This window comes from Notolepis coatsorum (assembly GCF_963971535.1).
Source record: "Notolepis coatsorum genome assembly, chromosome: 7".
NCBI classification, from domain to species: domain Eukaryota; kingdom Metazoa; phylum Chordata; class Actinopteri; order Aulopiformes; family Paralepididae; genus Notolepis; species Notolepis coatsorum.
Genome location: NC_140171.1, coordinates 97,228,570 through 97,242,691, shown reverse-complemented (window position 1 = coordinate 97,242,691; position 14,122 = coordinate 97,228,570). Strand labels below are relative to the sequence as shown.

Below are 14,122 nucleotides of genomic sequence, written 5' to 3'. Positions count from 1 at the left end.
GGAGCAGATGTAGCCCTTTACTAGCTTCTCAAAGCACTTCATGGCTATGGAGGTGAGAGCTACAGGGCGGTAGTCGTTGAGGCAAGCAGGCTTGGATTTTTTGGGTACAGGGATAATAGTGGACTTCTTCAGGCAGGTGGGGATGACAGCCTGTTCTAAGGACAGGTTAAATATGTCAGTGAATACTGGGGCCAGTTGGTCGGCACAGACTTTTAGGACGCGGCCGGGAATGCCGTCTGGACCTGCTGCCTTCCTGATATTCACTTTTTTAAAGGTCCGCCTCACCTCATACTCTGTTACCCTGAACACTGCGCCTCCATCAGCAGCCGACCCCCCCCCCCCCCCATTGCCGTGGCTTGTGAGCTGGTGTTGTTGTTACCAGCATCAAACCTCGCATAGAAGGTATTGAGGTAATTTGCTAAGGAGATGTCACTGTTCAGTTTGAGGGAGGCGCCTTTGTAGTCTGTCATCGTTTTGAGCCCCTGCCACATAGCTCTAGAGTCAGCTTGTTCAAACTGGAGTTCAATTTTATCCCTGTAGCGCCGTTTGGCCTCTGACACTGTCCTCCTTACGTTGTATCGCGCCACCTTGTGGTCATTCATGTTGCCTGCCACTAGGCCGTCGTTGTATGCTTTGGTGCGCTCTCTCAGAGCTTCACGGACGGATTTGTCTACCCAGGGTTTTTGATTTGGGTAAACTCTCATTTTGGTAGTGGGGATTGTTTCTTCCACCAAAGTACAAACATAGTCCAGCACTGTCTCCGTGTAGACATTAATGTTATCTGTGTCGCGGAACACATTCCAGTCTGTGCAGTCAAACGCAGACCGGAGCGTCTCCTCTGACGTCAAATCCCATTTCTGCACCTCTCGCGAGACTACAGGAGTACTTTTGATTCTCTGTATGTACATTGGTGAAAGAAAGATGGACGCGTGATCTGATTTACCAAAGCCACTATCAGAATGAGCCTTGTAGCCACCTTTAAATTGCGTGTAACAGTGATCTACGATGTTACCGCCTCTGGTGTTGCAAGTCACATGCTGATAGAAGTCAGGCAATACCTTTCTCAGATTGGCGCTATTGAAATCACCCAGCACTAAAATGGCGGCGTTAACGTTCGCCGCTTGTATTCTATTTACCTCGTCGTGGAGTCTGGAGAGCGCGACGTTGTTACTGGCTTGCGGTGGAATATACACTCCTACAAGGATGATCGCCGTTAACTCCCTCGGGAGGAAGAAAGGACGACACTTGATGGTTATATATTCCAGGTCTGGGCAGCAGTGGTTGGATAATTCCTTCACGTTAGTTGGATCGCTCCAATTGTTGTTAAACATGAAGGCAATACCTCCTCCACGTTGTTTACCGGACTCTGCTGTATGATCCTTGCGGTGGATAAAGAAGTGTTCGGTGTTTGGTATTGAATCCTTGCTCGGATGTCATCCAGTTTATTGTCAATTGATTGTACATTGGCTAGCAATATACTGGGCAATGGCGTTCGGTGGCGTCTGGATCTCAGCCTGTTACGGATCCCAGCTCTCTTCCCACGCCGTCTGGTTCCTTTGTTCCTGGGATCAAGGAACAAAGGATCTGGTCCCATTCTCCGGAGAATCTCCTCAGGCCATTGTTGCGGTTCGGAAAGCTGGTCCAGTGAGTAATCCAATCGGTAAGTTTCCCGTAATCCGATGTCTATAAGTGATTGACGGTCATACACATTAAATGCACCTACTGTTGGTACAGACAAAACTCTTAAAACTATAAATATTAACAAAAGTAAGCACAGTCTCGACGGAGCGAACAGAAAGGCAGCCGGTCGATGCAGCGCCATTCTGTCGCCATTCTGTCTGTACACATATCATTGTCACCATTACTCTTGACGTTGTCATTACACTCTGTTTTCAGGTAATACATTCTCTGATACACCTCTATGTCAAATCGCGTACCGTTGGGCTCTACAAGAAAATGTTTACCTTCAATGAAGAACACTCTGGCACCGTTCGCAGTAGCAGCTATTACAGAGAATAGTCCTTGTGGGAACGATGGTACATAGAGAGCGTTCTTTAACGTCACTGTACGCCGGTGCCCCCCGCTGTCCGTGAGGCATACCTGTGCGTCTCCTCTCTCTTTCGCCAACCCGTAGGTGTGCTTTCCGTCTGCCAGCTCCATGCTGTGTCTCTCCGGGCGGAAAGTTGTGTCAAAGTTTTTGAACCGACTCCTGTCGTTGATGACGTGGGACGACTCACCTGTGTCCACGATCAGTCCCTTCCTCTGGGCCTGTTGCTGCTGCGTTGGCCTGGTGACGTACGCTGTCTGCGCCCTGGGGATGAAGCCCTCTCGTCCCTCTCGTCCCGCTACTCTCCAGGCGTCGCCTCGATTTGTCTCACGCCGACCATTGCCGCCATCTTGTCCATGCGCGTTTCTTCATGCACGCTCTGTCTGCGTGCCGCGTGGATCTGCAGAAGCCACACCAGACAGTCCACATGCAGTTACCTCTCCGATGGCCTTTCTCTCCGCATCGCCAACACGCCAGCTCTGTCGTGGGCCTGGTCCTTTCCGTTGGCGTCGCTCGGACCTTCAACACCCTCTCTCCCGCCTCCGCGGCGACTGGGTGGGTATCTTCTGAGGCCTCGAAGTTTCTTAACTTGGCCTTGAACAGTCTCAGCGTCATGTCCGCTGAACCGTGTGTTACCAGGAGTGTGAACGGTTTGTACAGCTCTGGTAGTCCTCTCATCATCATCGCCATCATTAGCCCATCGCTTGGTGCTTCTCCTGCACTCCTCAATGGCGTCGTGATCTGCTCCGCTCTGTTGACGTATTCGGTCACAGTCTCGGTGTGCCCCTTCTTCAGGGCTGTTAGTGCTATGTGGAGGGCCACGACTCGGGGTCTTCCTCGCCCGATGTAATGCTCTCTCAACACCTCCAGGCTTTCTCTGCCTTTGTCTTTAGTGTCTTGGAATATCAGCCCCAAGCTGGTGTCGTCGAGCAGTGGCGCTAACTCACAGTACGCGTCTGCGTTACGCTGGTCGTCCAGGGCTTGCTCTTCCGCCGTCAGGTCTCCCGTGGGGGCTGCCAGGATCGTCTCCTTCAGTCCCACACCGTGCATGCAGAATAGCATGCGCTCTTCCCAGCTCTGCTTTTCCATTGAATAAGGGCCATTTGCTCCTCCCTTTGGTCGCCACGCGTTCTAAGACGGGGTTCTCCCCCTCGCCTCCGTTGTGCTCAGCAGGCGCCACGCGTTCTAAGACGGGGTTCTCCCCCTCGCCTCCGTTGTGCTCAGCAGGCTCTGTCTCCCCCGGTGCCGCCTCCTCGGGGCTCTGCGCGCTGCTCTCCGGGCGGGTCCGCTTGTGCTCCAGCAGCCCGTCGGTGGGGTCGGTGCCCCGCTTCCTCTTGACGCGCAGGATCATCGTGTTGGATTCCATGTTGCTCTTTGATGGTGGGCGTAGCTTTTGCTCCTGTTGGCCTAGCGTCTAGCCACGCGGTACTCCCGGTGCTAACCTAGCCTATACTTTAGCTAAACTTGCTACCCTTATTATTTCGCCCCCTGGACAATAATATGGTCCAGAGGCATGGTTTCTATCTTTATCCTTTAACTGGCGTGGTTTATTTATTCACATGGTAAGAGCAGTAACACATGAGTCCTCCTCTGTGAGAGGTAGGTGGGGGAGAGAGATCGAGTAGGAGGAGACATCTCTATTTATACTTGCCACCTGGTGGTGTCTTGAGTGGCTGCGCCTAGAGCGCCAGTTGTCCAGTTGTTGCTGCCCAAAATTCAAGCAAGCATGAAAGCATTACAGTAAGCTTGCACACCACGCCCCCCGCTCCCTCGTCGGGGACACTGGCACGGACCCGAAACCACCTATTCCAGCGGTCCAGGTTTGGAGCGAATCAGCGTCCCCGGTGACGGGGGGGAGCGTTCTCATCAGGGACGATCACACCCTATTTTGGTGCGATCGTGCTCTGATTCGACCCCGAATGGCTAGTGTGAAAGCCCCCATAGTCCTTTAATGTAATTCCTTTACTCCTCATGACTATATTATACTATATACTGTTTTGTTTTATCGCACTGCAGTACTGAATCATTTTACCATCTATTCTATTTGACTAACTATTAGTAACTACTATTATTGCACTTTTTTACTGTCTATTCTATTTTATTATTTGTATTACTGCCTATTTTAAAACGTAATCAAACCGTAAACAGATAGGCCTATTGGGATTTTACATCCTAATGTGAAAAACTGTGATTTGCCTTACCTTGCTGCTATCTTTTTAATCTTTTTTATGCTCGTTTTACATGTTTACATTTACATTTACATTTGATTTTGTCATTTAGCTGATGCTTTTATCCAAAGCGACTTACAAGCTTTGTACGACAAGTCAGCAGGAAGGGTACAACTCTATCAGCTGAGTAACAATGTTCATCAAAGTGTTCAGAGTGCTACAGTGTCGAGTGTATGTTAGTATATTAGGAAGAGTGCATGACAGTATAGAGGACAGTAAGAAGGTTAGTGGTATGTCTGTAAGGTATGTCTGTAACCAATAATGTTTTATATGTCTGCACTTGTCTTTATGCATGGTTCATTTTATGCCTGTCTTTTTTTATTATTTTTTTTGCTGTGAAGCACTTTGAGCTGCAATTTCTGTATGAAAGGTGCTATACACATAAAGTTATTATTATTATTATTATTATTATTATTATTATTATTATTATTATTATTATTATTATTATTATTATTATTATTATTATTATATGAAGAGGAAAACTGATCTGGAATCAACATTCAACATGGCCCGAAATAGGGATCAAAAGAGTTTTGACATGTTTTTACTAAAAGAAACACAGGCAAATAAAAATGCCTATTGTAGATTTAAACAAGGTAGTAAGTTGAGGTGATACTGTAACAGTAGACGGCTTGGCCTGAACGCTGCTGGCGGCACCAGGCAAAACACACCGGCTCAACATTTGAATGTTTTGCATAATGGCCTTCACTGTAGTGGCTGCAGGCTGTGCTTTGCCTGGCTGAAAGTACAGGCCAGGGCCTATGTCCGTTTACATCTGTTAAGATCAGAGGCTCTGTGTAGGATTGTTAGTAACTGTCTAACTGTACATATGGCTGTTTACACTAGTAACTGTTTACCTGTATATATAATTGTCTCCACCTGTGGTTGCTTAGTTGCATATATCTGTCCCCACTGGAGGGCGCTCTAGGCAGAGCCACCCAGGTACTCTACCTTATGGCTACTATAAAAGCAAAGGTACACACCCATTTCGTTCTCTCCCCCAATGGCGTGTTGCTTATTAACAGCGGAAGAGTGCAAAAATGCTTCCGCATTCGTCACCGCACGCCACTACGGTAATGCGCCTTTCCTTTTCCTTCGCCCAGGTGCACCGGCGTGCTCGCGAGGTGCTCGCGCGCGCATGCGCATGAGATCCCCGCTTGGTTCGACACATATTAACACGCTTTGGTTCATATTAATCACCATACACGTGATGGACGCAGCAGGCGATCACTCCTACTGTTATTCAGCTGCGCCGAGGTACATGATTGATTGATTGATTGATTGATTGATTGATTGATTGATTGATTGATTGAGCACTACTGAGCTAACATGCCACTCTGCAGTAAACAGACATCACTGATATAGAGTGTCTGGTCAGTAACATGGCTCTAGAACCCACCTCACCCCTGCCCACTTTGACAACCTAGGATGGCTTAGAGTAGACGACAGAGGCGTAGTACATTTTCCTTTTTGAAAATCATCTGACATGAAGATGGAACACATTTTTGTTGTTAATATTATTTATATTACTGGTAGTTCATACAAGACATTATCCTCTAAGCCAAGCTGCACTTTAACATAGGCCTTTCTTTGTAAAATGTGTCATAATGTAGCATTTGTGTGTGTAACGTACACTGTAAAAAATTAATGTTTTTTCACAGGAAATTCACTATTATTTTACAGATTACTTTTGTTTTTCTACTTTAAGTGTAAATGCCATACAAATATAGTAAATTACCTTTTATCAAAATATGAACCATTAAATAAAGGTTGTAATTCCTTCATAGTTAAAGACAGTAGAGGTTATACTTTATTATCTAAAGATGGTAAGTTAGAGTGCTGTGTTCACTCATAGTTAAATACAGTAGAGGTTGAGTACTTCATTATCTAAAGATGGTAAGTTAGAGTGTTGTGTTCACTCATAGTTAAATACAGTAGAGGTTGAGTACTTCATTATCTAAAGATGGTGAGTTAGAGTGTTGTGTTCATTCATAGTTAAAGACAGCCGAGGTTGAGTAGTTTCTTCTGATATCACTTTCAAACTCCAAGTGATTTAGATCCAAAACATTTTCTAACAATACATGTATATTCCATAGTAAAGTACACGTTAACGTTACAATGTGTTGTGTTCACAACACTGTTTAGTCTGTGACGACGCGTCGCGATAATATACATGTATATTCCATAGTAAAGTACACGTTAACGTTACAATGTGTTGTGTTCACAACACTGTTTAGTCTGTGACGACGCGTCGCGATAATATACATGTATATTCCATAGTAAAGTACACGTTAACGTTACAATGTGTTGTGTTCACAACACTGTTTAGTCTTTAACGTTACAATGTGTTGTGTTCACAACACTGTTTAGTCTGACGACGCGTCGCGAAGTACACGTTAACGTTAAAATGTGTTGTGTTCACAACACTGTTTAGTCTGACGACGCGTCGCGATAATATACATGTATATTCCATAGTAAAGTACACGTTAACGTTACAATGTTGCGTTGTGTTCACTCATAGTTAAAGACAGCCGAGGTTCCAAGTGATTCGTTGCAATGTACGCGGAAATGCCATATGCATTTGTCTGAGCGGCGTGAAAGGAAAGGCGCATTACCGTAGTGGTGTGCGGTGACGAATGCGGAAGCATTTTTGCACTCTTCCGCTGTTAATAAGCAACACGCCCCCCAATGTCTCTCAGAGAGAGAAGAGTTGTATGACTGTTGCTAACCATGTGAATAAAGAGAAGTCACGCCAGTTCAGGCTCAAGATAGAAACCATGCCTCTTGACCACATTATTGTCGCCCTGTAGTTGAGTTCTGTTAACAACATCGATGGTGTTTTTTAGGTACTTTTGTAACTAACTGTCTCTCAATATCTGATTGCATTATTAGTGTTTATGTCCTTGACATACTTGTGGACATAAATAGATCATTAAAATGTGTGTGTGTGTGTGTGTGTGTGTGTGTGTGTGTGTGTGTGTGTGTGTGTGTGTGTGTGTGTGTGTGTGTGTGTGTGTGTGTGTGTGTGTGTGTGTGTGTGTGTGTGTGTGTGTGTGTGTGTGTGTGTGTGTGTGTGTGTGTGTGTGTAGGTGTGTGTGTGTGTGTGTGTGTGTGTGTGTGTGTGTGTGTGTCCCTACTTTCAATACGGCCCCCCTTCTGAAGCTCTGAGTTCATCGTCTGCCGTGGCGTCAAAGTCGTACTTGGCCGTGGCCTCCATGGCAAAAAGACTGAGAGAGAGACAGAGAGAGAGGGGGGAGAGAGAGGAGGAGAGGGCAGCCAGAACAGAACAGAGGCTGACAAGAAGAGAGACAGAGTGAGAAGAGAAGAGAGTACAGCCTCGTTTGAAGTTGTTTTTTGGGAGACGGCACAACCAAGTCATAAAACGCTTCTGATGTAGGTAAAGCAAACACAATCTAATAGGGATATGATTGAGTTGTTAAGATAAAATAGTAAATTATTTACATGATAAGGTGCTGTGTGTGTGTGTGTGTGTGTGTGTGTGTGTGTGTGTGTGTGTGTGTGTGTGTGTGTGTGTGTGTGTGTGTGTGTGTGTGTGTGTGTGTGTATCAAATAACGTAAATAAAGTAGTAGTAGTACGATAAATACAATAACATATCAAAATGAGATAAGATCAAATAAAATAGTACATTTCTACAGAAGTGATATTTTGGTCTGTAATTTCACCTCACTGGTCATTTGTCATGTGAAAGTAAAAAAAGACACATCTGTTCAGTTAGCCAAGAATATAGTCTTGCTATTTGGAAATCAAATACTGTCTTCGCAGCTAGACAGCAGACCTGAATTCACATTGTGACAGCTAGACAGAAAACGGTGTAACGGTGTAACTCACCATGTAACTTGTAATCCTCCGCAAGCAGAGTCAACGGGACCGTAGCTCACGGCGTGGCGACAAACTGAAACTGTCACCTCACAGGATGTGCAGTTTGGCCAAGGCGGCTGCCTGCTGCACTTGCGCGAACAGGCTTTCTGTTGTCAGCCATTTTGAGGATGTTAAGTAGATGCAAACACAAGCTCAACCACGAGCCGGTACAAACACAAGTACCTGAGCTGCAGGCTTCTCACAGCATGGCTCCTTGAATGCACTGGCATGCGCACACATACACACACACACACACACACACACACACACACACACACACACACACACACACACACACACACACACACACACACACACACACACACACACACACACACACACACACACACACACACACACAGACACACACACACACACGCACGCATACACAGTGACACACACACACACACACACACACACACACACACACACACACTAGGGCTGAGCCCAAACGTTCGAACCTTCGAACCTTCGTTCGTTACGTTGACATTCGAATTCTAAATCAACATTCGAATTTTTGATTTTTAATAAAAAAAATATTAGAAATATTGTATATATCCTTTTTATTTGTCTATTCATTCTGTTTAAACCAAGTTTCAAGTTTCAAGTTTCTTTAATAGTTGTCATACAGAAGTACAGAATACTTTCATACAAAATGCTTCTTACTGTTACGCTCCAGAGACTGTGCTAGACAAGATAGTATCAAATAACATAGTATAGCATGTAATTTAGAAGAAGAAAATGAGGTCACAGTGTTCGGTATAGACATATGTACAATGTTCGATGCAGAATAGACGTAACTGAGTTACCATATAATATACAATACTATGCAGTGTACTAATGTACAGTACTATATAGTGCAAAGCAGAAATGGGATGAGGTACAATTTAGGTACAATTTACAGTAAGGTGTACGAGTTGTAGTGCAATCCTTCATCAATAAATATAAAGTGTGGGGAGTGGGTGCTACAGTGTGTTTGTTTAAAGTGGGTGTGTGCTATAAAGTGTGTGGAGTGGGTGCTACAGTGTGTTTGTTTAAAGTGAGTGTGGATGTGTGTGCTATGTGCGTTTGGTGGTTGTTGTTGTGTAGTGTTCATTGTTCGTTTAGCAGCCTGATGGCCTGGGGATAGAAGCTTCTTCTGAGTCTTTCTGTGCTCGCCTTGAGACTCCGGTATCGCTTGCCTGACCGCAGCAGTTCAAAGAGGCAGTTGTTCGGGTGACTGGAGTCTTTAATGATTATCTTAGCCTTGTCCTTGCAACGCTTGTTGTAAATGTTCTGGAGGGTGGGGAGCCCCCCTCCAATTGTGCGTTCGGCTGAACGTGTCACTCTTTGTAGTCTGCTTCGGTCTTGTGCAGTGCTATTCCCAAACCAGGAGGTGATGTTGCCAGTCAAGATGCTCTCTATTGTACATGAGTAGAAGTTCTTAAGGATCTTCTGACTGACTTGGAACTTCCTTAGGCGCCTGAGGAAGTAGAGGCGTTGTCGTGCCTTCTTCACAACACTGTCAATGTGTGTGGTCCATGTCAAGTCCTCGGATATGTAGGCTCCGAGGTACTTAAAGCTGTTGACTCTCTCAACCGGTGCCCCGTCGATGCTGAGGGGGCTGTAGTCCTTGACCCCCGACCTCCTGAAGTCCACAATCATCTCCTTTGTTTTGCTGACGTTCAGGGAGAGGCTGTTTTCCTGGCACCAATGGGGTTTTTCTTCACAGTTGCAGATAAAGATTAGGCTACACTAATATTATAGTACAGTATAGTATAGAGCGGGTATGCAAGAAGGATGTGAGGGCTGGAGGAATCTTGCATGCAGCCCAACGAGGGGGCGTGCCGTTTTTGTCCTTCACGCACCTGATGGGAGTTTGCGATCAGCTCGGGAGAGTACTTGTATTGCAGACTCCCCTCCACTCCTTGTCGGGTCGTTCTTGTTACCACCATCTACTGCCGCGTCTCCGGCGTGAGACGTCGAGCCACCCATCACCACCTGTCGCCGTTTTCCTGGAGTGGGACACTGTCTTCGCTCTCTATTACTCCACGGGAGGATTCCAGTGTTCCCACTCCAGACATCGTGCCGGCTCCTTCCCTACTCCCTCTTCATGGTCCTCGTTCCTGGGGTGAGGCTCGCCATCGCTCCGTATTACTCCACGGGAGGATGCCCGTTTCTCACCCCGTTCCCCTCGGACACCCTGTGTGCTGCATTGCCCCTCGGCAGCGTCTGGTCGGGAGGAAGAAGATTCCTTGGCAGAGCTGCAGAACCGAGCCCTACTCGGTGTAGGGACGAAGATATTCCTGTAACTTTTTTCCCAGCCTGTTTGCCCGTTAAAGGCACAGTGCCGCCTTTTTTGTGTTCATGGACGTTGATGTTTTTACCCCCTTAAAGGCTGAGTGCCGCTTTTTTTTTATTAATAAATCATGCCCTTGCTTTGGCTAACTCTGATTACCTGTCTGTGTCGTGCAATTGGGGTCGCTATACAAACCATAACAGTACAACCCGACCAGTCGATGACCCCAGCCGGCACAGACAGTGTATGTGAGACAGCCCCTGCAAGCTAACCCCACAGCTAGGACTGTCTTTTCAGCTAGCTTGTTCTCCTCTGCTAGTCCAGCCGTCTGCTAGCTTAGCCCCTGCAGCTAACCAGCTAGCGCAGCCTCTATGTTGATGTAGTCTTACAGCTAGCATAGGCCCTGTAGCTAGCTAAGCCCCTGCAGCTAACCGGCTTCCTCAGCTAGTCCAGCAGTCTGCTAGCTTAGCTCCAGCAGCTTGCACAGCCTCTATGTGGATGTAGCCTTACAGCTAGCATAGGCCCTGTAGCTTGCTATGCCCTGGCAGCTAACCCTGTTCCCTCTGCTAGCCCACTTTATGTGTAGAGCTAGCATGGCCTCCACTTTGTGTGTAGCTACCCTGTTCCCCACTGCTAGGACTGGGGAATTCCAGTGTTCCCACTCCAGACATCGTGCCGGCTGCTTCCCTACTCCCTCTTCATGGTCCTCGTTCCTGGGGTGAGGCCCGCCATCGCTCCCTATTACTCCACGGGAGGATGCCCGTTTCTCACCCCGTTCCCCTCGGACCCCCTGTGTGCTGCATTGCCCCTCGGCAGCATCTGGTCGGGAGGAAGAAGATTCCTTGGCAGAGCCGAGCCCTACTCGGTGTAGGGACGAAGATATTCCTGTTACTTTTTTCCCAGCCTGTTCGCCCGTTAAAGGCACAGTGCCGCCTTTTTTTGTGTTCATGGAAGTTGATGTTTTTACCCCCTTAAAGGCTGAGTGCCGCTTTTTTTGTATTAATAAATCATGCCCTTGCTTTGGCTAACTCTGATTACCTGTCTGTGTCGTGCAATTGGGGTCGCTATACAAACCATAACAGAGGACAGCTGCTGGAGAGGTTGAAAAAGAGAAAGATGGAGTTGTGCGGGCATGTTCTGAGAGGATCCAGCGGGGGAAATGTTCAAGAAGGTGGTGATGGGGAAGGCGGATGGAAAGAGAGGAAGTGGAAGACCAAGAAGAGGCTGGGTAGACGACGTCTGTAATTGGAGCGGAGTGAGAGGCGGAGTCACGGAGTTAGAGAGAAGAAGTGGGGACAGAATGGGTTGGAGAGTGATAGGCAACCTTCGGAACGAAGAAGCCACCTGATGATGATGAGTATTAAGAAACTGATGAGTTATATTCATTAAAGAAAGTTGATTTAAAAAAAAAATTAAGACTCGTTTAATCAGATTAATCACTTTATTCAAATTGAGGATTTAGTTTGAGGATATTTATAAAAAGAAAAAAAGATTATAAAAATAATAAAAATTTGAAATTTCTTTTTGAATTAAAAACGAAGGTTCGAAATATACGTTCGAAAAACCCTGACGAAGTTTGAATCCCAAAAACAGGCTTCGGGGACAGCCTTAACACACACACACTCTCACACATTTGAATGATTTATTTATGTAAGTGTAGCAGGGTGGATTATCCCTGCTTTATGGGAGTGGTTGTACACGGCCACCTGGTAGCGGGACGCAGCAGAGCTGAGTCTAGCTGGATCCCCGACTGTAGGCCAGGAATGTCAAAGTGGAGGTCGAGCAGCAGGAGCAGATGGGGCCTAGGATTCACTGACCTAGGGATGGTACTTTGGTCCTTCTTGCCCTCCAGGGCGATCAGCAGTAGCTCCCCACACACCCCCACTTCCCCCAATACTTCCTGAGCCCTCCCACACCTGATGGCAGTAAGATGGATGATGTATTCGCTCCCCAAAGCAGTACCCTTCCTTAATGACCTGTAGAGACCTTTAACCATGAGCTATAGGCAGGGGTGGGGAAAGGGTTAAATAATAATGAGCATTACCCGGAGAGAAAAGGGTTAGATGAAATGCACATTAAGGACACGCACACAGTGATCCCATTTACGTCTCCTTTATATAGCCTGGTTCCATTTACACGTATATCACTCAATTAGAAAAGCTATTTTCCCACAATGACAGCTATTCCCACACTGACAGCTATTCCCACACTGACAGCTATTCCCACACTGACAGCTATTCCCACACTGACAGCTATTCCCACAATGGAAGCTATTCCCACACTGGGCACCTTGTGCTCTCTCTATATTACAGACGCAGTAAGAACCTCTTCCCCTTTATGGGTTATCTACTGCTCCGCTTCGCGGTAGGGGAGAACCAGGTATGGATTAAAGGAGTTTGTAGGAGCCAATTTAGGGCTTAGGAATGTCATGTGAGGAATGTCATGTGACTACTTAGTGTCAGCTGGGTAACAGGCAGCGGCAGTTTTGTGAATGAACCCAGAGTAGTGGGTAGCGTTATAGTTTTTTGACCATGCGAACAGCGATTTAACATGTTATGTTTTTCTTTTATTTATTAAATACTAAACGGTACACTGTGGTCCTGTCGTGCGCGTTCAGACTCCCGTTAATGACCTACTCTGCTTTAATGGTTTGTGAAACTCAAAGACCGTCGGATATATACACCTACAATTGTCAAAAAACTAGTCTACGGAGCTTGTTAACACTGCAACGGACTTGGAAATGGATGGATGGATCCGAACGACAACAGCATGAAGTAGGAAAACAGCCAATCCCTTGATTCTACGACAAGGTAATGAGAAGCCTTCATGTTGTTATGTTGCCTGCCCGTGACGGGGCGAAGAGCGAAGGCTTCGCCGACGGCCAATGAATAAATATGAATACTATGAATATTCATTATATTATGAACGTGACAGAATGACACGAAAGTGACAGTTCCCCTGCAGGCAATCTCACGTCGCAAACTTAACTCAACCAAGCAGAGTGCGTCATAATATTAGAAGTTGCTTTGATCTAAGAATAAGAAAAGTGACTTTTAAGTTAAAGGTGCTTTTGAACGTTGCAAACTAGAATGAGTCACTCTGCAATTGTTATGATGGATGCGGGAAAGGAGCATGACGTGGGAAATCCCAAAGATCAGGGAAGGTCACATAAATTAACTGAAAAAGGATTGGAGTATAAGTTGCAAAAATGCATTGGACTAAGAAGACAAAGGCTGCGAGACCTGTCTAATAAAATGAATATGATGGAGTCATTAATGGAGGACGTACAAAATGTACAACACGTCCAAAAAGGGATGGAAAATGACTTTGCCAATGTATTAGAGGAATTCAACTGTCTTAATAAAGAAGTGACATGCCTATTATCTGAGGAGGAACAAGCACGTGACCAAGATAGTTGGTTTGAGCCTAAAATGGCGCCCATCAGACACTTTATGAAAACGACAAAACAATGGATTGCAGCTGTGTACACATCACATCAGGTGGAGGATCAGCATAAAGAGGATGTTCAGCCACAAAAAGAGCCTGAAACGGAAAAAGATTTGCAAGATGGCGTCCAACCCGATGACAGCGCTTCACACACCAGCCACGCTGGACACGCCCGCCCACACGGGTTTCAAGTAAGCCGCTTATCACTGGGATCAAGAGTTTCAGCAACACATGCTAAACAA

The 14,122-nt window shown here is 46.2% G+C and overlaps 1 protein-coding gene across 1 annotated transcript in view; it reads right to left on the bottom strand.

The window, feature by feature from the left end:
• Positions 1-8,163, bottom strand: part of grap2b (GRB2 related adaptor protein 2b) — a 97,615-nt gene extending 89,452 nt beyond the window's left edge. The window contains 3 exon segments of the mRNA XM_084319287.1: positions 7,413-7,439; positions 7,442-7,568; positions 8,126-8,163. Coding sequence (XP_084175413.1) covers positions 7,413-7,439; positions 7,442-7,492 — 78 coding nt within the window. The 5' untranslated portion in view covers positions 7,493-7,568; positions 8,126-8,163.
• Positions 8,164-14,122: the final 5,959 nt, after the last annotated feature.